The following is a 26,208-nucleotide window of genomic DNA, read 5'->3' as shown; positions in this document are numbered from 1 at the left end:
AGGAACAGAGTACGGCATGACTTTTTAAATTTTTTGTTATATTGATGGAAATCCTCCCACATTCACACCATGTGCACTACAACAAGCACTTAAATACCAGTATACCTCAGTGTCAGCTAGGTTGTCGTGTTGCTCTGTGTGCTGATCTTTGTGCTGCCACAAAAGTAGAGCAGTGAGTGGTTATTATGTGGTCAGTGACCTACAGGATGAAAATAGAAAAACCCACCTATCTCTTTAATAAAACCTCCTTCCTGGAGCTCAGTGATCTTAAGTTGCATTGTTGTGTAGACGGTCAAACACACACTGATGAGCTTTACTATGATTACGGCTTTACTTCTCGGCAGCCTCAGTAAGTACTGACATTGAATTACTCTCAAAATGTACTCCATGGCTAACTTATGTTTCCTTTAATAACCAGCAGGAAGAATGAATTTACTCATTAATACACTTGATTAGAGGAACTGTTGTCTGTCTGTTGCTTAACAGCCGAGGATTAAATCTCATTTTGTCTCTGCTGTGTGTTTCAGGCTGGATCTCGGTCTCAGCCTCTGAGTTTCAGACTGTGGAGGTCCAGCTTGGTGGAGAAGACACTCTGCTGTGCTCCAACTTTTCCACTTCTCCCTCTCAGATAGTCTGGTTTAGACTGGTCAACAGAACCAAGCCCCGTTGTATTTCCTCTCTGTACAATTATATTGAGCCTGCTTCTTTCTGTAATGGGGTTCAAAATGGAAAATTTGAAATGACATCCAACAGCTCCACTTTGTTCCTCAAAATCAAGCATGTTGATTTATCTGACGCTGGGTTGTATTTTTGTGGATTTTACATAAACAAATACCCAGTAATAGTCAGTGCAACATATATAAAGGTTCAAGGTAAGAATGTTTAAGTATCATTTAGCTGCTCACACCAAGAAAACAGATATGTGTTCTCTTTAATTATAGTTTAATTATATTATTATGATGAAATACTGTCTAAATAATATGAACAACATCTGAAGGATTTTGCCTGATCTTTGAAGGCAGTGGTTAACCTCATGACAACATGAAAGATAAGCTAAAACTTTCTCCCTAGCCCCCATCAAGATATATTTTGCAGAATAAAATTTATCAACTAAATATTATTCAGTTGACTTAAGCCAGTAAAGGAAAATATTCATCTTAAAAATGTGTGAAAATGTAGAGATTTGATCCTTGTTCAACAGAAAAGTAGAGTCTAATCTATTGATTTTTTCTTGTAGTTGAGCCTGGTGAAATGACAAACCTGATGAGTGTGATCGTGAGCAGCGTGACTCTTGTTCTCACTAAGGTCATCATTGGACTTGTCATCAAAATGAGTCAACTTCAGACAGGTACTGTTTGAAGGCTGTCCTTTATTTTGTTTCTATTTGTTTTTGCACATCCTCATTACAGTTGTAAATATCATCAAACATGTCCTGTTTATCAATCAAAATTAAGAGCATTTTTTTTGACAAGTAACCAATCAGATTTGCAGCAGCTTTTAAGCTTTAAATCCACAGTGATGATGGATTAATCCAGCTTTATGATGAGGTTTACATTGTTGTACTGTATAAGTTAGTTATATCATTTTAACTTGCAGAATCTGCACTCTGATGACCAGAAAGATGCAGCACTGACTGCCAATCCAAAAAAGAGAAAGAAGCAGAAACTCAACCTCCATTCTACTGCAACTAGACTAAGGGAGAGACTTGAAATGTAGTCCTGATCCAGGACCGCCATGCCACATATCACATTCCTGGATGGCCAGACATTTCAGTCACTCAGGGGCTCATAGAATTTGTTAAAATGGAACGTTAAAAATATGAGCTCACTGGATGGCAGGCTATCTTCACCAAATAATGGTCAGTATATGTAAATTAATCATTAATAATTCTAATATATTATTAATAAAACTGCAATATAGCTTCTGGCTACTGGAGGCAGCATTGAGCGCAGAGCTGTCCGGGTATATCATGTTTTTTGTAACTTCAGACCTGCCTGATGTTGTTTTTCTGCCTGCAAGGTCTCTAAGAATTTTTAACTTCACTACCATCATTCTTGTAACAAATTTTATTAACCCCTGAGTGCCTGCATTATCAAGGTTCTGTCAGTTGGCCATGCATCATGGCTACTTCAAATTCAACTCAGCTGCTAGTGGAAACTGCTGTTTTTAGCATTACCATCTCCCTCATCACCAGAAGAAATGTAGTTTTGTAAAATGTTGCAGTGTTCAAGCAAGATGTACATATTGTTAATGATGAAATGTGTTGCTTCTTTATTTTTCCCTTCACTTGTCAAAAATCCTCCTGTTATCTTGTCCTTTGGACACTGATGACTACACAGAGTAAAAGAAGAGTTGAGGTCTGCCACAGTGGAGGAATGAGTGAGGTATACATCGCTTCTTTGACGGGAAGAGACAGCACAGTGTGGTCTGAACACATCATGATACAGTCACAAATCTGTAAGAAATTCTAAACAGAAAAAGTGAACACTGGCCTTGTCGCTTTGGTCATAAGGATAAATTACAATCTGTATATTTGTACTGAATATGCACTAGTGAATGAAAACAACAGATGACCTCACACAGTACTTCTCATCGACACTAAAGGCATCTACAGTGGATCAACACATTAATCACAGTAATTAGGATGAATATCCATCCATGGCCATCATGGACCCCCAAAGAAGCAGAATACTTTTGGCAATATTGGTAACCGTGCAACAAATGTTTCCAGGAACATTTAGGTCATTACATTTCCCTTACATTAGTCCCATTAAACACCATAGGGATAGACACAACATCCAAGCATTCATTCATCCACTCATCAAGTATGACAAGTAGCTAGTGCAAAGTTATTCTAAATATTAGGATGCTACTTTATAACAATGATCTTTGTCCTTCTTTACTAGCTGGCTGAGTTTTAGAGTAAGTTTGAGATTTTGATTTTGTTTTAGAAGTAGGGATGTATGAAAATGTCATGTAAACACAGACCACAACAGTAAATTATTCAAGTGACAATAATGTATTTATTTCCTAATAGATTTCAGTGCAACTACATTTAATATCACTGTTCTGTGTTAACATTATAATGTCGACTTTTATATATTGTGATGAGATAAGTAGTTATGGATGACTTTGGATACTGACTTACTTTCTTCTGCCAAGCAGACCAAATGGAGAAGCCTTTGAAAAACACAGAGTAACTGTTTTTTAACAGTGATATCAACATATTAGGGGTGGCTGAAAAAACATATTCACTTAAGAATCGTGATTCTTATCTTTCAATCGATTCAAAAATGTCAAAAATCTATTTTCTATATGTTAATTAATAACATGATGGAATGAAAAAGGCAGTGTCGTGGAAATTGTATGAAATCACTAAACACACATATGAAATAATACACAAAACACTGCCTAGGTTGAAGATTAAAAATTATTATTGTACAATAAGGAGGCAGATCTCACACAAAGATCTGGCATCAGCTTGTCTCAACGAACAAAGAGCAAACCTCATCTATTAGAGTTTCAGAAGGAACAGAGACATGATCTGTGATTGGTCAATGTATCAGCTAATATGATTACAGCCAATGGCACACAGCCATGAGATATACATCTGCATGCACATGTATGTTACATGAGAGTCACATTTCACCAAGGCTCAGGAAACCAAGGGCCCTAAGCCAGGATGTGGCCTTTGAGCCCATAAGAGGTTTTGCTTATGCATGTATTACCTTATTTGGACTTAATCCAGGATGGGAGAGAGAAGTAGGCCTCAAGAATAACAAGAGAACATTCCTTTCCCAGTGATATTCACAATAACAGGACAAAAAAGTACTTGTCTGACTTCTACAATTCTGTATTATAATGATAATCCAATCATTTGGTCATTCATTACTTTTACAGCAGAACTCATCTGCGGGGACAGTGCAACACCCGGACAGTATACAACACACACACGGTAGAGGTATCTTGTAGTTCATCTTAAAAAAGGAAGCAGTTGGGCTTTTTTAAATTATTTAATGACTAAATAATCACCTTTGCGAGATGTACATGAAATATATTGTGAATACTTTGTACACCATCACCCAGAGACTAATGATAGCAGAGGAGAGCAGTGAACTCCAACAGTAACAAACAAGACCAGCTGACAAACACACACTGCAACACTTAAACCAACTCTGAGGTGAAAAAATAACTCTGTTTCACTTCTAAATCCCTTCGTCTGTTCAGTGTCTTGGACAACAATGGCTTTCCCCAGAGCTAACGGTGCAGCAGAGAGGCTGCTCTCCATCGCCAGAGACATGACATTAATAACAACACAGAGCACTCCTCCCCCTCCCCTTACTGCAGGGCGAACACACCAACTTCTGTTTTTACCAAAGACATTAACCAGCGATGTTGGTCAGTGAATTACACTTTCATTTTGTTATTCTCATACCAACAGAAGACTGTAAGATGCTTTCAAATTAATTCATTAATTCATTAATGCAGTTAACTTTTTAAAATCAAAAAGCTGTGTACTCTCACATGCTTTTCTCTGCTGACAGTTACCTTCATCAAGATCATTGAACCAGTTATCTTTCATATTGTATTTCGGTGGACTAAGGGAATCAATGAATAGTTTGGCACACAGTGTACTAGAGTAGGAAACTAAAACCTTTTCTATTCATTCAGACACCAAGAATCTGAATCAAATCATGAGATACCCAAAGATTCTGACCCCTTGTATTTTACTTTATTCTATGTTTTAACTTGTTTTTGTTATATTTTATTCTCTTTTTATTATTCAGTATAAATTTTTTTTTTCAATTCAATTTTATTTAAATCACAACAAAAGTCAACTCAGGGTACTTTTCACATTCTAGACCGTACTCTTGATGTGTCAGTGGGCTTCATCTTCCACCTTATATATTACCCATTCTATGTATTTTTAGTTCACTTTATCTATTTTATCTTATTTTTATTATCAAGTGGTCTTTATTATATTTTCACTTTATTTTATCTTATTTTTTATTATTATTGTCAAGTGGATTTCATTTTCCATCTTATGTTACATAGGTGCTGAAGTCAATGGTTGGTAGGTTAGAGCAAATTTGTGGTGTGTGTTTTTAATCCCAACAGCACCACTGAGGATTTTTTTTTACCGGGGCAGCTTCAGGTTGCGCCCGACACAGATACAGACCCACAGTGAGGTTAAACCTGTGGGAAGACGTTCTGATCTAAGCTGAAAATGTATTTTCACTTTATTTTATCTTATTTTTGTTGATGTTATCAAGTTGATTTTATTTTCCATCTTATGTTACATTAATGTTTTTTTCATGCTTTTATGTTCCTTTTATGTCCTTTTCATGTGAAACACTTGGTGCATGTAATTTCTTTTGTTGTAAAGCACTTTGAGCTCCATTATTGTGATGATTATTATTATTATTTCTTTTTTTATTATTATTATTATTACAATATATGTCTGTATAGGGATATTCTGAGTGTCTGAACTAAAAGCAAAATGTACTCAGAAATTTTAAGTAGCAGTAACCTCCCCATTAGCACTTTAGTGTATGTATATCTGTATCTTTAATGAGGTCTCAGCCAGTGGAAGCTTGGCCTTTGGTGCTCTGCATCACAACCACACACAACAAAGGCCTTGATCTTCTCAAGAGTAGAAAAACCCTATAAAGTGAAGATAATTTTGGTTAGTGGTAAACCACTGTCAAACTGTGTCACTGCTCCCCACATCATCACAGTTCCAATTTATTACACTCATCACTCCCACAAACTCACATCACTACATTTTTGTGAGAAGATCCCTGTAGCAAGGTGACACTTTCACAGCCTCATATCAAAGCATTCACTTGACTCAAGTTTGCACATCTTGAAGACATGACAGATCACATCAAAACTACAGCAGTGCAGCTCCCATCCATCTCCATGGTGATATGCATTTGAACCTACTAATAAGCCTTGCAGACATGAATCCAATAATAACCACTGGACAGATAAGATTTAAACTTCAACTGTTATAGTTAATACAATCTAGGCTCAAGCAGTATCAGTTTTTTCATACCTTAAACCCTTCTCAACATTTCACTAGGGTAAACCATAGACTGTATATAAAGATGGATGACACATCTCCACTTCCTGTTGTTATGCAAAAGTGAAGCCAACATTTCTCTTTTTCCAGAGCTGCCATCTTTCATGTGTGATGTCATTTGCAACCAGAGTCTGGTCAGGGGGCGGGATGATGTTCACAATGGAGAGGTAAACAAACCAAATCCAGTTGGTAAATAGCAGCTGCAGCTGGTAGTGAATCACGAATGAAAACGTACATTAGCGTCTTCCTTCAGAAACTGCTGTGGTTACTCGGCTCGTCTGCGTGTCTGATGGAGTTTCGAGAGCGCCTGTCAATCACAGCTGTCAATTGTGATGTCACACCCCCTTTTTATATCATAAAATATCACAAACTTGAAAAATGAGCAGTTGAACAAACAGTATGATATGAACTACCTAAAATGACAAAAACCATCTTTGGGAAAAATGTATTTGACATGCACTTCGAGTTTTTAGTTTGGCTCATTTCCCATCCACTAACATGGAGGGGGCAGGATTTATAATCTATACTGCAACTAGCCATCAGGGGGTGAGATATTTTGGCTTCACTTTTGGGGAGCCATCATGACGTCCATCTTCATATACAGTTTATATACATATACAGTTTATGGGGTTTATAGTTTAAAAAAAAGAAAGAAAGCAAGAATATATTTATTGATGCCAGGAAGACAGATTAAGCCCAATTTTAACTAATTTTAGGATGAGGACAAATATCTGCCAGATCAGTTGTCCTTTGAGGCGTAGTCTGAGGTCATAATGCTTGGCTCTTGGATGACCGGTTAAATTTGGCAGTAATTTGAATTTTCAAGCAACTACAGCGCAATGAAGCATCATTTTTAAAATTCGGGTTAACAAAGGGTACAAATATTTTGCTTGTTAGATGAGAGTTTAAGATTTGAATTATAATGGTTTAGATGCATTGTTTACAGATTTGTTTCAGCATCAGATCAAATTACATGAATTAACTGAATTGTAAATTTCTCCTAACATGAACACAGAAACTAATTTCTCATTGGTGGCCAGGAATATGTTAAAATTGTATAAAAGGACACCTAAAAAGCACAACTCTTGATCAAGGTATATAAAACTGTAGGTCACAATAGTCTGCTTCATGGTATGTTACCAGGTATGTAACTCTTGCTGGTGAAACTGGGCTATCTTTGGGTTATATGGACTGCAAAAAACTCAAAAGAAATGTATGACAATATACTGTACACAGCTTCCTTTTCCCAGTGGTAAGTGGAAATGCAATAGTGGAAAATCGTATAGTTAGCAGACTATTGCTGTCGGGACACCTCATGTACAATCACTTACATGTCTATGGCTTAACATAATGCAGCAGGGTTAAACCTCTATGGACAGTCCAGTGATTACATTACATTACCTAGATTATTTAAAGTTTATTTAAAGATTATTTAAAGTTCCTTGCAGCACCCAGACTCTTTAAAGTATCTAAGCTGTCCGTCTGAGCACCCGGAAGATCAAAAGAACACTTTGTCTCTTTACGCTGAGACCACGCTTGCTGGAGCACAGTTCAGTTACAGACATAGCAGTGGTGCAGTCCTACCATATGCACAAAGATGAACTTCACCTTGGTAACGACTTTATTCTGTAAGTACATCTACCAGATTTTTACTCAATATAACATTTAACTTCAATACAGTAACCTACCAGCACTGAAACTTACAAAATACTCATTAATAACATAATATGTGTTGTTTGGTTCTGCTGAATAGCCAGCCTATGAATAAATGACTTGATGTTTGTTTCAGGTTGTATCGCTGCCTCTCTTTCTGAGTTTTACACTGTGGAGGTCCAGCCTGGTGAAGACGTCACACTGCTGTGCTCCAACTTTTCCAGTGCTCCCATTCACATACACTGGTTCAGACTGGCCAACAGATCCAACACCAGCTGCATCTCCTCAATGTTCAGCCCTGATTCCAATGTTTCATTTTGTGATGGATTTCAAAATTGCAAATTTAATATGACATCCAATACCACTGCCCTCTTTCTCAAGATCAAACAAGTGGATTTATCTGACTCTGGACTGTATTTCTGTGGATTTAAAACAGATGGAAACCCAGTTATTGTCAGTGCAACATATTTAAAGGTTCAAGGTAAGGCTATTTTCTTTCTTTTAACTGAAAATAAACAGATATGTGCCCTGTCAGTTGCTGTCAAAATAAGAACTGATGTCAAGCCAGTAGAGGTAACACAGTGTACAAAAAGTTTAATATAAATCACCTCTCTTGTAGAAGTGTTTGATGGAATAAGCACGCTGATGAGTGCGATCCTGGTTGGTCTGACTGTTTTCCTCCTTGTAGTCATCATTGGTCTGGTTGTCAAAATAAGGAAACTTCATACAGGTACTTGTATTTGGTTTTAATTAAGTTAATGAAGTTTACAAATGCAAAATGTTGTGTTTGCCTAAATGTGTTAATTTAAACAATAAATTAATTAAAAACTATTAACTGACCAGTTTTACTCTTTCCATTATTTAGCTCAAACTGAGGGACAGAATCCACAACACAGTGAGGTGATCGAAGTCTATTTTTATATGCTGTCTGGTTCATTTATCAAATCACGGTTTTATTTTCTCTCACAAACTCAGCTATGTGAGATGAGTGACTGTAAATATTTTTATTTACAGAATCTGGGCTCTGATGCCCTGAACTACGCAGCACTGAGTTTACATCCAAAAGCAAAAACTAGGAGAAGGCCCGCATCAGAGAGAGAGATGGAGACAAATGTTATTTATGCTGCCACCAGATAGACTCAGCAAACAACTGAAACTGAACGCTGACTGGAACTGATGCTTTATTAAATCCGTCTTGTTGGGGTTTTATGTGGGTGGCAGATGTTACCATCAATGTCAATAAATTAAATTTTCTAATAAAGATTCTATATTCACTCAAGTTGTGCTGATTCATGTAAATCTCCTTTACAGTGTAAAGTGTGTTTTAATTCTTACTTTCCAGCCAAAATCCCTTTCTTACTTATTTTATCTGCCTTAGATCTCACTCTGATATGATTGTGTTTTGTGGAAGAGGAGCCATTAAGAACACTGATGACTGTCTAGATCAGAGTTACAGAAAATGGAGGTCTGCAGCAGTGGAGGACAAACCACTTTGTCAGAAAGACACAGCACAGTGTGGTCTGAGCACAACTGAGGTGAAAATCATGAGGCCTGCTGCAGTAAGCCACAAATCTGCAAGAATAAATCTTGAAAGGATGCAGTTGTTTTCAGAAACACACAATTCACAAAACTGAGACTGAATTTTTGCAGCCTGGAAGCACGTAGTGGAATGCAAAGTTACACAGTACAAGGCGTACAAAAGCTGTTCAGTTTATACCTCTGACGTGTCTGCATAAATATGTTAGGATTTATGTCAAAAATCGATTTATGTATGCCTGTTCTTGGTCTGTTCTTCCACTTGCCACAAGTTCCCTTTATCAGCTCAGCTAGGTGAGTATACATGTCTGCTCTTTTGAAGCCTTTCACTCAAACACTTAAGGACATCCATACTGAAAAAGACATGTTGCTCAGACACTTTGAACACAGTGAAAAGCTCATTCAGACATAAGACTGAAAGCAGCCAGAGTTTGGCCCAAAGCAGTCCAACACAACTCACACACACTCTGCTAAGGTTGTCATAATTTTACCTCACAACAGGCTTTTTTCACAGCAGACATTTTTTCTTGTAGTAGGAAAAACACAGGTGTTACTAATAATATTTAATGATGGCTCTGCTATATTTGACTGAACCATACCAGGACCCTGAAACTGAAGCAACTAAATAGAATTTGGCCATCATTATTTTTATAACTCTGTTTAAAGTGAAATAATGGGTTAAATAAAGAGGAGGCATTTAAGTCATACAATCAATCACCAATCTCACACAGCAGAATAAGCCACTTGATAATTACAAACAGTTACACAACATAATGTCAAAGGTTATCCAAAGCCTTGGTGAGCTCTGTTCATGGTGATTTTTCATTTACAATAACAGAGGCAGCAAGTCCTAACATACTGTGTGCGAAGATATAACCAGTGAATGTTATTTATTTCTGCTTGAAAAACTGGCAAATGAAGGATTTATCCAAAATCACATACCAGTGAAGTTTTTGCCATTGCCAATTGTCTGTGGATCAACCAACTGATTAACTGACTAATTACTTCAGCTGACTGTACGACTCCATGAAGGTTAAAGTTTAGTTGGGTGAAAACATTTGAAATGACTAAATTTTAAACATGAAATATTCATGCCTTGTTATGGTTTGTAGATCTATATACAATTGTGGGAACATGAGATGCTGTAAACTTCATAAAAGATTCCTTGAGACTGGGTTTTTTTCAGAGGGAATTTATGTGGTCAGTCAGTGTAAACAACAAAATAAATGTAAAAGAAAAAAAAACACAAAAAAACACCTGCCTCTTACCAATGAAACCCACCTTACAGAGGCTTAGTTGTGCAAAGTGCTGTTGTAGTGATACAATCATATGCACAATTCACTAACCAAGACCACTCCTTCTAGAATATGGATTTAATGGTTTATTGGGAGTGTGATGGAAGGCAGGGTGAAAAGGAGGAAGGATAGTTAGAGGGATGGTTGGAGAGGGAAGGATGGATGGGGGAAGGGAGAGGGTCGGGGGGTGTGAGGATGCGGGGGTGAGGGTCGAGGTCGTGGGATGCGGGATGAGGGGGTAGGGGTCGAAGGGATGAGGGTCGAGGGATGGGGAGAAAGAAGAGCAGGCGGGAAAGAGGGGAAGGAGGGAGTGGATAGGAGAGTGATAGATGAAAGGAGGAGATGCGTCGACGTCGGGGAGGTAAGTGGGAACAGGGGTTGAGACTCAGGGTGGGGGTGCTGTCTCGATGATCTGGCATCTGTACGAGGCCCCCCTGTTCCTGTGTTTGAGCAGAGAAGAGAGGAAAGTTAGCGGAGGGGTCGGGTGGGAGGGACTTGCAAGCTGAGACAGAGGGGAGAGGAGCGGATATGGTGTGTCTAAATACCCTGTGGTGCGGAAATGGGTTGCGTACAAGGCGTGGTCTTTGGTTCCCGAACTTTGTTTATAAGTCTATAAACTTCATTTCACTAACCAAGACCACTCCTTCTAGAATATGGATTTAATGGTTTATTGGGAGTGTGATGGAAGGCAGGGTGAAAAGGAGGAAGGATAGTTAGAGGGATGGTTGGAGAGGGAAGGATGGATGGGGGAAGGGAGAGGGTCGGGGGGTGTGAGGATGCGGGGGTGAGGGTCGAGGTCGTGGGATGCGGGATGAGGGGGTAGGGGTCGAAGGGATGAGGGTCGAGGGATGGGGAGAAAGAAGAGCAGGCGGGAAAGAGGGGAAGGAGGGAGTGGATAGGAGAGTGATAGATGAAAGGAGGAGATGCGTCGACGTCGGGGAGGTAAGTGGGAACAGGGGTTGAGACTCAGGGTGGGGGTGCTGTCTCGATGATCTGGCATCTGTACGAGGCCCCCAAAGAGACTTCAACCAGAGAGGCGAGAATGGGATTTCTTAACGTTATCCGGGTCGTGATGGATGTAGGTATGAGAGTGGGACGAGGCTGGGCATGGTGCTCCGGGAATCCGGGAATTGATTCCGCTGAGGTAGGTCTGTATGGTGGAAGACTTGATCTTGAGTTGAGTGTGAGAGAATGTAATGAAGCAGGAGAGGGTAAGAATGTCCGGTGAAGGGAATGGGAGTCCTTGGGAGACGTGAAAGGTTTTAAAGGAATTCCAGCCGGTGAAGTATGGAGATAGTGTTCAAGGGGTGATGCTGTTGATGATGTTGTCCCGTGAATTGGTGACCAGTTGTTCCAGTTGCGGGTTCAGTTGTAGATTGTGGCTGAAAACGGTGGGACTGGAGTTGGAAGAGGGTTGGAGGCTGGAGCTAGTTGTCTGAATTTCTGAAACATGAAACGAGAGAGTGAATCGGCGATTGCGTTTTTGTGGCCTGGAATGTGGAGTGCACGGATGATGAACTGGTGCTGGGCTGAAACCAATGTGAGCTTGCGCACGAACTGCATGATGTCCAGATTGTGTGACCGGCCTTTGTTGAGGATGTCGACGACGGCGCTGTTGTCAGAGTGGATGGCGATGGTCTTTTTGGACCATTCATGCCCCCAAAGAATGGCAGCGATGACAATCGGGTACATTTCTGAAATGGTGGAGGAAGGGGCCAGGGAAGAGAAGTCGGGTGGCCATTCGGCAGAGAACCATCTGCCACCGTAGTAACCACCGAAGCCGACTGAAGGGGCGGCGTCGGTGTATAGCTGGATGTCATTGGCGTCTGTAACGTGGACGTCGTAAAAGAAGGATATGCCGTTCCAGGAAGAGAGGAACTGGTGCCACATTTTTAGTTCCATCTTGCACGCGCTGTCTAGCGTGACGTGGTCGTGGATGGATGGGACGGCGGTGGCTATGGAGAGAAGGTGTGACAAGAAAGATCGGCCCTGAGGGATGATGCGGGTGGCGTAGTTGAAATGGCCCAGCAGAGAGAGTAATTGACGTTTGGTGCATGTGTTGGCCATGAGAAAGTTTTGAATGAGTAGAGAAATGCGGTGGAGTTTCTCAGTAGGCAGAGATGCTTGGAGTGTAATGGAGTTGAGGGTGATGCCGAGGAATTCCAAGGATGTGCTTGGGCCTTCTGTTTTCTCTGGAGACAGGGGAACGCCGAGATCAGTGAATGCGGAAATCATTGTGGTGAGACCGTATGACGGGGGCGAAGACGGTGGCGTGACCGTGAGGAAGTCGTCAAGTAGGTGGATGACGTATGGGAGTTTATAATTGTTGGAAAGAATCCAGCAGAGGGCTTCGGACAATGAGTCGAAAATTTTTGGGCTGCTCTTGCAGCCGAAGGTTAGACGCACGGCAAAATAGTATGCGCCCTTCCAGGAGACCCCGAAGAGGTGCCAGTAGTCGGGGTGGATGGGGAGGACTTTGAAAGCGCTTGTGATGTCCGCCTTGGACAACCATGCTCCCTGGCCCGCAAGTCGGATGAGGGAAATGGCGTGGTCTATAGTGGCGTATTGCGTGGAAAAGTCCAGGCTGGGAATCAGGCTGTTAATGCTTGGAACAGTGGAACCGTGGGGGGACGAGAGGTTGATGATGAGCCTCTTTTTCCCAGAGTACTTCCTGGTTGCCACTCCGATTGGGCTGACTCTGAAAGACGGGAAAGGGGGGCTGGAGAAAGGGCCAATCATGAAGGCGTCATCAACTTCTTTTTGCAGTAGTCTGTCAACTGTGGTGGGTTCAGACAGGGCTGATTGCAAGTTGTTGCATATGTGAGTGGACTCAGGCGTGGCCTGCAGACCCGGATGGAAACCGTAAGTGAAGCCCTGAATGAGGAAGTTGACGAACTGGGTGTCTGGATGGTTTTGTAGGGCGGTGGCTAGGGCGTTGATGTTAACGGGGGTATTGAGATGCTTACACAGCTGTTGCTTTGTCGGGTTGTGTGGGCATGCGGCTCTGGCGTGGGCTCCCCCGCAGAATGAACAAGTGTGGAGGAATTTGCAGCTGAAGGAGCTGCAACTGAGGTCGTTGAAGTTATTGCAGATCATCCGTCCTCCCTGGTAGAGGACAGGTCTCCCTCTCCTGTCCGTGCCTTTGGGGAGGGGGCCGAGGATGGACGGGTGATCTAAGGCAGGTTTGGGGGTGATGGATGGTGGGGGAGCCACCGATGGCAAGTAGTGTGGCATGGCTGGGCTTCGCTTGTCTGTTACCGAGGCGCGGGGCAGGGGGGCGGAGAGGGTGCATGCTGCGGCGGGATGGGAAGGGGCGCCGCACGTTTCGCAGTGCAGAGAAGCGCGAGCTGCGAAAACTTGGCAGTATAGCTCGTGGTCCAATGTTCCCCAGTACGTGCCCTGGTTGAACTGTTGGAGGCGACCGGCGGCTTGGGAGGCGAAGAGGATATGATAGGTATAGAAACCGTTGCCGCCGAAACGCAAGGCCAGGTCAAGAATTAATGACAAGTAATCATCGAGCTCGGACCTGCGGTCGGGGAAGGCTGAACAAATTATGTCTCTATACAATGAGAACGCAAAAGCGAACTCGGCGACTGTGAGGTCCTTGGAGCGAGCAGGAAGTGGCTGTTTAAGTTCCGAGGGGCCGAATGAGGTGAGCAGTTCCCTGGGGATGTGAGGATTAATTGATGTAGGGTGAATGAGTTGAGTGAGATCAATGTAATTACCGGTTAGGATCTGCTGCCTGAGGGTGGGAGACACGGGGGAGGGCCGGGCGGATGCTAGGGGGCGCACTGGTGGCTGGGCGGTGGCCAGGGTGTAGCTGCTGGATGGAGATGTGGGAGCCAGGAAAAGGCCGAGGCTGGCCGTGTGTAAGGCTGTAGGATAAGGAGGTGCAGGTGCTGTAGTACGGGTAATGCTAGAGTGCGGGTCGTGGGGAGCCGGGGGGTAGGGGAGGAGACAGGGAGGGTGGAAAGAAGAAAGAGGAGGAACAGGTTGGGTGTAACTCGTGGAGCTGCTGGGGCCCGCTGTTGTTTGTGCTGTCTGAGCGGCTGCCGTGGTTGGTGCGGGTGGAGGAGCAGCTGAGATGGCCGGGAGGGAAGGAGCAGCAGAGATAGGAGCCGGAGAGGAGGAAGGGATGCTGGGTTGATGGAATGTATATGCATGGGATGTAAGTGCGGCTGAAGAGAAAGTAGGAGGAGGAAATGGCTGTGGAGCAGAGAGAGCCTGCATAGGGTTAGAAGCGGACTGTACTGGGGAGACTGAGGTTGCTGAGGAGGAAGGTGTGCGTGTGGCGGAGCGACGTGCCGTGACGTCACGGACGTCGTCGCACGCGCGACGTCGGGAACCCGGAAGATCGTGGGAAGATGGACGGGAGAGAGTGCTGTCCTTCAGGGAGTTTGTGTATAATTGAAACAGTCTTGCCTTGTTGTCGGTGCGATGGAAGTGAATGTTATTTTGGCTGAGGAAATGCTTTAAGCGAGCGACGGTCCACTCGGACATGTTTGGGGCCGAGGAGCGGTCCGTACACCGGAGGCGAGGAGAGCGCTGCGCGCGGTGGCTGCTCCTCTTGGGCGGGCTCCGGGATCTCGAGCGAGGCTGGAGTGAGCGTCGGGAATAAGTAGCTTCCTTCGGACGCCGAGTACGGGACCTTCCCCTGTAGCCGCTGGGGATCGAGGGCTCGACGATACCGTCGTCGACGGAGGATGAGGGCCGAGAGGCCGGGATGAGGGAAACCGAGGAGCGCAGGCGAGGCTGCCGGAAAGATCGGACGCCGGGGGACTCCGGGACTTCGAACGAGTCCTCGTCCGAAGCGTTGAGGAGCAGTTCGAGGTCCATGATGTGAGTAAGGAGTTTTAAGTTTATGCTGGTGTGTCACAGGGTGCTTGCAAGCTGAGACAGAGGGGAGAGGAGCGGATATGGTGTGTCTAAATACCCTGTGGTGCGGAAATGGGTTGCGTACAAGGCGTGGTCTTTGGTTCCCGAACTTTGTTTATAAGTCTATAAACTTCATTGAGGAACTTGATAACATCTCTACTACTCTGCAGTCTCAGTAAGTACTGGCATTGAATTACTCCACAGGACTGACTGTAATGCTTATCATTAACAAATTCATTTAAAGGCATTGTTTAGTTTCCTGTTGCAAGTGATTAATATCTCTGTGGTCTGTTTCAGGCTGGATCTCTGTGTCAGCATCTGTCTCACACTGTGGAGGTCCAGCTTGGTGAAAACGCCACACTGTTGTGCTCTCTACTTTTCTGCCACACAGATAATCTGGTTCAGACTGGTCAACAGAACCACACTCCGCTGCATCTCCTCTATGTTCAGTCCTATTGAGCCTGCTTCCTTCTCTGATGGACTTCAAGAAGAGGATATGACATCCAGCATCACTCCCCTCTTTCTCAAGATCAAACAAGTGGATTTATCTGACTCTGGGCTATATTTCTGTGGATTTTACATGAACAGACATTATTGTCAGTGCAACATTTTTAAATATTCAAGGTAAGAATGTTGTCAAATTTTATACATGGTGGAATGTAGTTGAATAGAATTCAGAAACTAAGTTTGAATTTCCTGACACCTGTGTGGATTTTACATAGATGGAGAGCCATATTGTAATGTGATAAGTTTAAATGTTGAAGGTAAACTTATTACAGTGTCCTGTTTTTCTTTCAGTTCCCATTCTTGGTTTACTTCTTTCTTTATATTGCACGTACATCACATTTCTTTCATTGCGCAGATTGTCAGTCATCTGAAGCTAAAACAGTTCATCTAGATCCACTTTGTCCATGTTAAGGTTAGTAAGATCTCAAAGTCATTCACAGGAAAACAAAGTGATCTTACTGTCCAAGAGCAAGAAGTGAAAACATGCAACATGAATTTATATTCTTCACCTGTGGTAACAAACAGCACTGTCTGTATCAACATACAGTAAAGTCTCAACCACAAGAAGACTGGTCTTCAGTTGTACACTATTTTTTCCAGCATGTAACTCACAATTAAAGCAACAGCCACAAAACAATGAAACGGTTTTGTTGTTGCTGACAGAATGTATGTAGCACTTGAAGACACCGTGCTGCAGCACAGTTGAAGACTATGTTTCTGTACCATCTTTGGTCATTACATGTCTCTAGTGGTATGCTTAATATCTGAATTGATCATTTGCAATAAAGCATACAAATATATATGACTCCCACTTGCTCATTGTTGTACTTTGCAACAATGAGCAAGTGGGCAAGTGCGCAGAGTTGACAGCAGGTTGAGTGGACGTAAACAGACATGCAGTTCGTAAAACGGATATATGTCACACTACATTGTGCAAGTGGAAAACAGCCCTTTTGTTGAGGGTTAAGGTTAATTTTTCATATAGAACAAGCGGGAAAAAATAGAAATCTGGAAAACTGGATGTTTTAGAAGACAAGACAGCAGGATGACATATGGTGGCTGACCAGTTTTGAATTTGTGGTACATTTCCAAGTCATCTTTGTTGTGCCGAGGAGGATGGCACACATACACAAACCCCCAACTCCCCACTCTCATCATGCCCCCATCCCATGACGTTCCACTTTCAAATAACAAGGGTTTCACTCCTTGAGGCTTTGATTGTGTGTGTGTGTGTGTGTGTGTGTGTGTGTGTGTGTGTGTGTGTGTGTGTGTGGGAGGGGGGGGGGGGGGAGACAATTTTTCAAACGTGCTTGTGTGATCAGTGTAGCAAAGAAGTTATATAAATCCGCCTCTTCAAACCCTCTAATAGGAGCTGCTACGTGCAATTGCAGTGACACAATCATTTGCAAAATGAGGAACTTAACTACAGCTTTATTGTTCTGCAGCCTGAGTGAGTACTGGCACTAAATTACTCAACAACATCAACTGCAATGTCAACTGTAAGTAGATTTGTATAAAAGTATTGATTAGGTTCCTGTAGATTTATCAGCTGTGTGCTTGTTTCAGGCTGGATCTCTGTCTCAGTTTCTGAGTTTTACACTGTGGATGTTCAGCCTGGTGAAGACGTGACACTGCTGTGCTCCAACTTTTCCAGTGTTCCCTCTCAGATATTCTGGTTCAGAGTGGTCAAGAGATCCAAGCCTCACTGTATCTCATCTATGTTCCAGCCTCTCGAGCCTGCTTCATTCTGTGAGGGATCTCAAAATGACAAATTTGAAATGAGATCCAACATTTCTACCTTTTTTCTCAAAATCAAGCAATTGGATTTAACAGACTCTGGACTGTATTTTTGTGGATATTATGTGAGCAAAAACCCAATTATTGTCAGTGCAACATATTTAGAGGTTCAAGGTAAGATTGTCATAAAGTATTTGGGACTACTGTCAAAATAACATTAGGAGAATTTTATCTTTGTTATTTAATTTGGTGAAACTCATGATGACAGTTTACAATTTTAGATTCCTTGCATAACCTAAAATTTTAATTCTTCCTGCCTCCCATTAAAAATCTGTCATTGTGCATAGATCTTTGTTAATTATTAGTCAGTTCTGTCCCGTTAAATCTGAATTAGAAGGCAAGTCACTAGAGGTAAAATGTACAGATTCTAATTTAATGATCTTTCTTGTAAAAGGTCACGATGAATTCAGTAATGACGTGGACAGCAAGTATAAAAGTAAGATTCTCCTAAAGTTTTCTTTCATTGCACAAACTGTCAGTCAACTGAAGGTGAAACTAGATTCAGTTTCAATGTTAGCAGGATGCCAAAACACTAAAGCTAAAGTAGAATCTGATCTTTCATTTTTTCTTGTAGAAGATTCTGATGGAATAACAAAGCTGATGAGTGTGATCCTGGGTGGTCTGACTGTTTTCCTTATAATAGTCGTCATTGGTCCGGTTGTCAAAATCAAGAAGCTTCAGACAGGTATTTGTTAGAGCTACTGTATCTTTTTATATTTGGTTTTATTGCTTGTGCACATCCTTGTATTGTTATGTCAAAGTGCATTAACAACAATGTTTTTGGATAATGATTAATGTTGATGAGCTGATCAAACTTATTGTCATTTAGCCATAAATGAAGAACAGCATCCACAAAAATAACCCTTATATCTCACTTAAAATATCCCAGAATCACTTTAACTCATGATTATTTCTGATTGATTGATTTTATAATTTGTCATCATCTGACATTGTTTGTGAAGTCCTATATGTTGTATGAGAGTTCTCTGACTCTTATTTGCAGAATCTGGACTTTGAGGACCTCAGTGATGCAGCACTGAGTTTATATTCAGCAACAATAAGAAGCAGGAGAGAAGTGGAGACTCAGGTTATTTATGCTGCCAGCAGATAGACTCAGGAAGCAACTGGAACTGCAACTCAGAGTGAAACTTTTTTTTTTTTTCTATTAATCTGTTAATGTGTGTTTATTTGATTTATCATCATTTCTGACTCTTATTTGTAGAGCTGGACTTTGAGGACGTCAATGATGCAGCACTGAGTTTGTATTCAGCAACAATAAGAATCAGAAGGTCTGCGTCAGAAAGAAAAGTGGAGACTGAGGTTATTTATGCTGCCAGCAGATAGACTCAGGAAGCAACTGGAACTGCAACTCAGAGTGAAACTGATTTTTCTTTTCATATTAATGTGTTTATTTGATTTAGTGCAGCTGTTGGATGGGAAGAGTTATCATCACTTTGTCAAAAAACTGTGTTTTGCAATAAAGAGCTTATATTCATGCTATTTTTGATGGTGCTCTGTTTTAATTCTCATCGGCTCCTTTATTTTTTCCTCTCTATCTCTTTCTCTCATCTGAAGTCTCTCATATTTTGTTTGAAGAATGTGATTGGTGTTTGAAGGAGGAATATGACTGTCCAGATTCTCTTATAGAAAGAGTTATATGGAAGTCTGTAACAGTGGATGAATGAGTGAGGTACACATCACTTGTTTGACGTCATTTTTAGGAGACAGGGTTGTAAAATCATGAGGTCTGTTAACTCAAAGCTTTGTGGGAGTAAAATCTCAAAGGAAGCAGTGAATACTGGCAGACTTTCTTTAAAATTATTCTCTACATTTAATCGATGTTCTTGAAAATATTGAGTTCACATTACAGAAACAGGATTTTGCACACATCACAGCTAGGCAGCATGTAGTCAGTTGCTACATATCCAACTGAAAAATACAAAGATACAGTAGCTACTCAGTTTCGGCCCTGAGTGTGTTTGCATTACTGTATGCCCCACATCTGCCCATTCTGACACTTTCCACTGTGGTAACAAATGGTTCTGTCTCTATCAGCCTGAAGTGAAGTCTCAACCACAGGAAGACTGGCTTTCAGCTGAGTGCTATTCTCCAGTCTGTAACGTTCACAATATCAGCTGCAACAGGCGCGAAACAACAATGTTACTTACTTGTAACACAGAGACCTTTTTCACTTCAGACATTTTGACATGTTGCAGCAGGAAAAGGTGTAAATAATAAAATGAATGATGGCTGGATTCCATTTAGGTGCTTCAGTTTCAGGGTCCTGCTATTGTGCGTGCTGGCTCACTGTCACACTGTCATGACTTTACTGGGACAACTGAATAAAGTGGAGGCATGGTTATTGTTATTAGAGACACCTGTGCTTTTCCTACAGTGACAAATGTCTGCTGTGAAAAGGGCCTGTGGCTAAAGGCAAATATCCTCAAAAAGAAGATGGGACGAAAACAGCAAATATCTCTTTGCAACACTGACGTGTGTGTATGGATTATCTAAATTATGTAACTTTATTAAAGCTGCATTAACACATTTTTGGCCACTTGGAGGCAGCGGAGAACAAACCGTTATGACAATATCTGACATATTATTGCCTTTGCATATTATTGCCTTTCACTCTTCTTTTTCAGCAGGTACACACATATGGATGCAAAGTAGTCGGCAGTCTCTGCACTCTTATGAATCTGTAGTTTGTTGTGTGTTGTGTTGAGCACATAATTTACATACTCTGCTCCGACTGGACAGCTGTTCATGTAGCCTCCGTATTAATGAAGCATCAGTGTCGGCAATTTGTTTCCACACATTGTCATTTTTTTAAAGGTCCCGGCAGCTTGTTAAATACACGTTGTAGAGAAACCAGAGACTGTCAGAGACAATCAGCTTTTCCTCTATTTTGTTTAAAGTTAGTTTACGTAGTGACCAACTCTGTTATTCCGTTTACACAGAAATCAAAATGAGTGAATTTGGCTTTGTTGTCTTTGCATGTCCTATTTAAAGTTGTGTACGCATGATTTGGAATATGATAAATGTCATTAATTAATTGATAACATGTGTTGTCTCTCTTGTATAGCTCCTAATGAAGAACAAAATACACCACAGAGTGAGGTGAATCTAACTTGAAAACTTTCTTTTATGTATTAAAATGTAGGAAGTGCTTCAAGTCATTTATCAGTTATTTCTTTTAGTTTTTCCTCACAAAGTCAGCTGTCAGATGAGTGATTGTAAATACTTTAATTTGCAGAATCTGGGCTCTGATAACCTGAACTACGCAGCACTGAGTTTCAATCCAAAGCCCAAAAGAATCCAAAGGCCTGCATCGGGGAGAGAAGTGTAGCCAAATGTGATTTATGCTGCCACCAGATAGACTCAGGAAGCACCTGGAACTGCAGTTTAGAGGTTAACCGATAACTTGTTCCAGTATATCACTCTGCTGTTGTATTTTTGTTCGGCTGGCAGGTGGGAGAAGCAACTATTACCATGTCAAAAAAATCCAATTTGTAATAAAGATGTATTTGTTACAAATTTGCAGGCTTTGCACTGAGTTTTAATTCTCACATAATTCTTTATTTTCCTTTATTTATTTAATCTGCCTTCAATCTCAATGTAAAGTTTAGAGTTTAGAGTTTAGATGGAGTTCTTCAATGTTACTGAGGTCACGTTGGTTGTTTGACAGGAAGAGAGAGTGCAGTATGGTGTCAAGTACTGCGTGTTTGCATACAAATATAGACATGTATTGATGCCCTGCTTGTTATTTTCCATTGTGGTGGTAAACAGGAAGACTGGTCCTCAGGTCTCTGTATTATAACCACAACCAACAAAGGTCTACTGATTTTTATGAAGAAATAATATTTCATCAAAATAACTTATTAAAGTTATATTTTTAAAGATCTTATTGGTTCATTTAACTTCACATCATGTATCAGCTTGTGTTTTACCATGCTGGAAAGATGTGAGATAAAAAAAAAGGCCCAGCACTTGCAAAACCACACACAAGTGTTAACTTTGTTAAACCGTGACCGAACTCAACAGATGAAACTGGAAAATTGTGCATTTCAGTTGAAAAACACTATGAAAGTATAAGTACAATACATTCAGAAATGAAACCTGTTCCTTGCTGCAGTTTGAACATTTGAAATTTTAGGGCAGGAAAATATCTTCAATGACAGCTTTATGTTTGTAGTATCAAACTGCTGTACAGTGATGAGGAACAATAGACTAATGACAATTCACTACTCTGCGATGTATATTACTCACACTGTTAATCAGGTGTGAGTCAGATGATTATCAAGTGATTACATCCTGTGTAAAATTGTGGTTATGAACAGTGAACACACCTTACCCTCTTAATAAACTGACATCTATTTCTGAACCTCATCAAATGTTGACCAAACCACACAACCCTACATCAGTCTGTAAGTTTCATATACTACAGCTTGGGTGGAGCCGAATAGTCATACTATAGGCCTACATTACACCACCTGACCGAGTGCTCATGACAAGCCAGGATAAAGTTTTGTATTGTGAGCATGCTCCCTCCTCCAGGATGCTGCCATGCATATGTCCTTGACACTTACCAAACAACAAGGCTGTAGACGCTGCCACGCCATGCGTGGCACTCGGACCACAGTTGGGGGGTCCTTATCTGCCTGCCTGTAGGCTTTGGAGATGCACTCACAAAGCCAACTAGCTAGGCACTTCTTGGATAGGGCTTTACCAGCCATTCTCTCTCTATCTGAATTGTTCTCAACCTAAATGAGCTCCTAATGTTCTTAGGAACAAAGGAGGAGTTCGGTCTGAGAGTAGAACCACTGTGGTCACCAGCAAACAGCTGGGGTGAACCGACAGGGCGCCCAACTTGCTCACTCTCTTAGCTGAGGTTAGCGCAAGCAGCAAGGCTGTTTTGAATGACAATGCCTTCAGAGAGGAGTGATCCAGAGGCTCATAGGGATCACTCACTAGGGCCTCGAGGACAACTTGTAGTTCCAACTGGGGGGCGGAGACATGCATCACTGGCCGTTGTCTCCTAACCCCTTACAAGAAACGTTTCACGAGGGGGTGGGCAAAGACAGGTCTGTTGACAAAACCCTCATGACAGGAGGAAACAGCTGCTGCATACATTTTAACAGAGGCATGAGGCAGCCTCTTTACCACCAGATATTGTTGAAAGGAGAGGACTTCTCCTACTGCACATCTCAGGGGGTCCAATCTCCTCTCCTTGCATCAGCATTGCAATCCTGACCATTTTGCCTCGTAGCAAGCAAAGGCAGATCCTGCTCTCACTGCCTGGATAGTCTGCACAACTTGTGCAGACAGTCCAGCCCCATCAGCCTATCCCTCCCAGGAGCCTGGCTATCAGGCTATCAGGATGACAGCCGCTGTTCTCCAGACCCAGAATGTGGTAGGCTCTCAGAGACAGGAGGTGTTCTGAGGCCCACATCAACAGGTTCTCCGCCATTTTCAATGGGGCTGTGGAGTGGACTCCACCCCACCTGTTGATGTAGGCAACTGTGATGCAGTTGTCTGTTCTCAACAACATGTGTCTCCCCTGAACCAGAGTCAGGAAGTGTTGGAGAACCATTAGCACTGCCTGAAGTTGCCCTGAAGGCCACACACCAGGTGCCCCCCCACCCTGTCAGGGATGCGTCTGTGAACACTGTTATGTAAGTGTGAACAACACAACCCAATGGTGTTCCTGCCAACAGATGCTGTGGAGACCCCCAGTGATGCAGGTCCTCCTGTACTGATGGGGGAAAATTTACCAAGTGGTGCTTGTGCCTCTTGGGATCCAAGCGCAGGCTGGCGAACCACCATTGCAGGCGGCGCATGTGCAGGAGCCTAAGTGGAACAACTGTATGGCCTGCCACCATGAGCCCCAATGCCTGCATAACAGTCAAAGCTGTCATTGCCACTCCCTGCTGCAGTCTGAGGACAGCTAGCTGTAGGGCCGACCATCGGAGTTCCAACAGAACAGCCTGCATTCTGTATGTAGCAGCCTAAAATGCAATTTGTTTTTATTAAAACATTTTCAACATTTTCTGCACATACACACACAGAACATGAACTTGAACAGCGGTGGGAGGGGGCAGTGAACTCCGCTGGCACATCCGGGGGGACTGTTAAATGTACAGGGCAGACTATCATAACTACGTGGACAACACACAGATTTATTCAAAAATATTACTGTGTGACTATGGTCCCATGAAATCACTGAATAACTATCTTGATCAAAACAGTGATTGGGTATTTCAAAATTTCCTCTACCACACCTTTAATTGCTTACATTATGGAGACTTCTAATATCCACATTAAGACAATTACAAAATCGACCTTCCATCACTTTGAAAAATATATAATTAAAAAACTTATGTCTCAGCCAGATTTAGAAAAAAACTTGTCATTGCTTTTATCTTTTGGAAGATGATGATGTAATGGTAATTGATCAGACAGCTGCAGCTGATTCAGAATGCTGTGGCTAGAGTCCTCACTACAGCCAAGAAGGTGGATCACATCACATCCAGTTCTCACATCTTTGCACTGGCTTGGTTTAAAAAACACTGAACGGTTCAGGGCCAACATACATTTCTCTATACTGCTATAATATGAACCATCCAGATCTCTCACATCATCCGGGACAGGTTTCCTTTCTTAGAGGTTCTCAAAGTCTAAACTAAACATGGAGAAGCAGCATTCAGTTTTCGTTGCATCACATATCTTGAACAAACTCCCAGAAAACATGAGGTCCGCTCCACCTCTCAGTTCTATTAATTCAAGGCCTTAAAACCTTTGTGTTTGCCACTACCTTTCTTAAATAAAATTTAGGTCTACACATTCATATCTTGCACTGCACTGTTACTGCAGTGTAATTTTTAAGTTTTGCATCCCATGATAATTATTTAGTCTTCTTATTTCCAACAGAATGAGGAATCTGGTGCTTTGCAGTACGTGGCCCTGGACTTCAAAAAAAGGCAACGCAAGGGCAGGAGACAGAGGAGCACAGAGAAGCAGATGATTTACTCTGGACTGAGAGTGTCAGACCTGGACTGATGTTTGCTGTTGAATCAAACCAAACCTTCCAAAACCTGCACTGCTGCTGCTCTCTCTCTGACTCATGTCATTCCAATTATTATTAATATCCTTCATGAGATCAGCTTTTGTGGTTTTAATGTGTTTGATCATCTTAAATCATACATATGCTTTACTGCTCCATTAAAAGTTTATTCTTATAATAAAAAAAAACCAACCAAAACTAGAATTTAAAAAAGTGATTTTTTTTCTGGATCTAGTGGAGAATAAATATCACTATGTCAGTGGCAGTGGTTTCTACATTTTTACATCTAACTCAGTGAAATCAATGATGTTTGATATATGATGACCTCCAATTGATGATAAAAAAAAAGAACTAAAAAATGAACATTTACAATTAATGCACTGTATAAGCTACAATGGTTTTGTGTGACTTTACTGTGCTGCCTTCTACTGTACATCTTTGGTTGTGGATGAAGTCAATGTCAACAGTTGTGTGCAGTTAAGCTCTTCGTCAGTAGGGAGCAACAGTCCACCTCCATATGTCAGTATACAGGATGTCAATTCATATTACATCATGATGCTTTTTTAAAATAAATATAACTGATCACATAACACACAGACTGTTGTGACCACCAGATAGCTAAAATTGGAAAGACATGACGTCAAAACTATTTTTTGAGTGAATTCACCACAGAGAGAGGCTGAACTGCATTTGAACATTTCAGAGACAGACACTTGTAAGGTATGTCTTGTTTGCTCTTAACATGCTGTAGCCATCCGCTCACGGGGGGATGTGTCTGGAGGTTTAGTTGTGGTCGCCTGTCATAAAAAGCTTGCTTTTACCCTTCGTTCAGAATGCTCCGGTGCCGTGGATGCAGCAAATAGATTGATACAGATGGATATGTCAAAACTTTCTTTAACTTCATAAAAATTAGATCACTGTTTTGATTTGATCACTTTTTTGATGCTTAGAAATAAAAAGTGGTGCCATACTCAGACGATAAAAACTTATGATCACATATTTGTATGGTTTGGTGGATGTTTTGTTCAAACTTAAAGGTTTGCTGTTTCTCTCTTCCTCTCAAACTCATCAAGTCAGTGAGCTGTTTTCAAGCGGTAACAGCCGAATGACTAATGAGAAAAAGAAAAAAAAGTCTCGCTTCTGAATTCCCGCTCTGGTCAAGCTCTCACACTGTTCTACTTAAGCGGTTTTCTCGCCCCCTTCTCTCCCCCTGCCCCCCCTCCTAACAGGATGTCTATGTGGTTTCATTTGTGATGCTGTTTCTTGTTTGTTTGTTTCCAGTCGCTTCACTACATCGCCTCTGTTCTTTCACTGCTGATTCTGATGTATATTTTTACACTTTAATGTCTGTTGGGTTAAAAACCAATATACAAAGTCACACTTTTAACTTCATCTAA

At 41.6% G+C, this 26,208-nt stretch overlaps 2 protein-coding genes and 1 long non-coding RNA gene across 3 annotated transcripts; all 3 read left to right on the top strand.

The window, feature by feature from the left end:
• Positions 1-1,045: 1,045 nt before the first annotated feature.
• LOC121890079 lies at positions 1,046-2,817 on the top strand. Its single transcript, XR_006093677.1, has 3 exons — positions 1,046-1,348; positions 1,597-1,858; positions 2,340-2,817. It is a non-coding gene; the product is annotated as an uncharacterized LOC121890079 (long non-coding RNA).
• Positions 2,818-7,445: 4,628 nt separating this feature from the next.
• On the top strand, positions 7,446-9,120 carry LOC121890067. Its single transcript, XM_042402333.1, has 5 exons — positions 7,446-7,713; positions 7,875-8,219; positions 8,358-8,468; positions 8,604-8,638; positions 8,753-9,120. The coding sequence occupies exons 1-5, from the start codon at positions 7,683-7,685 to the stop codon at positions 8,873-8,875; spliced, it is 645 nt and encodes a 214-aa protein (XP_042258267.1). The 5' UTR covers positions 7,446-7,682; the 3' UTR covers positions 8,876-9,120.
• An 8,241-nt stretch (positions 9,121-17,361) lies between these two features.
• On the top strand, positions 17,362-19,152 carry LOC121889886. Its single transcript, XM_042402109.1, has 4 exons — positions 17,362-17,401; positions 17,518-17,862; positions 18,323-18,433; positions 18,971-19,152. Exons 1-4 carry the CDS (start codon positions 17,362-17,364, stop codon positions 19,090-19,092), a joined length of 618 nt encoding a protein of 205 aa, XP_042258043.1. The 3' UTR covers positions 19,093-19,152.
• Positions 19,153-26,208: the final 7,056 nt, after the last annotated feature.

Source organism: Thunnus maccoyii, chromosome 22, assembly GCF_910596095.1.
Source record: "Thunnus maccoyii chromosome 22, fThuMac1.1, whole genome shotgun sequence".
Lineage (NCBI taxonomy): Eukaryota > Metazoa > Chordata > Actinopteri > Scombriformes > Scombridae > Thunnus > Thunnus maccoyii.
Note: the sequence above shows the minus strand (reverse complement) of the source record. Positions and strands in the feature narration are given on the sequence as shown.

What these genes read in the sequence shown, in the direction of transcription:
- LOC121890067 (XM_042402333.1), top strand. Translation starts at nt 7,683, where the DNA reads ATGAACTTCACCTTGGTAACGACTTTATTCT. An exon ending in CTTGGTAACGACTTTATTCT is followed by an intron (nt 7,714 to 7,874) that starts GTAAGTACATCT and finishes TGTTTGTTTCAG; the next exon opens with GTTGTATCGCTGCCTCTCTT. An exon ending in AATAAGGAAACTTCATACAG is followed by an intron (nt 8,469 to 8,603) that starts GTACTTGTATTT and finishes TCCATTATTTAG; the next exon opens with CTCAAACTGAGGGACAGAAT.
- LOC121889886 (XM_042402109.1), top strand. Translation starts at nt 17,362, where the DNA reads ATGAGGAACTTAACTACAGCTTTATTGTTCTGCAGCCTGA. An exon ending in TTTATTGTTCTGCAGCCTGA is followed by an intron (nt 17,402 to 17,517) that starts GTGAGTACTGGC and finishes TGCTTGTTTCAG; the next exon opens with GCTGGATCTCTGTCTCAGTT. An exon ending in AACATATTTAGAGGTTCAAG is followed by an intron (nt 17,863 to 18,322) that starts GTAAGATTGTCA and finishes TTTTTCTTGTAG; the next exon opens with AAGATTCTGATGGAATAACA.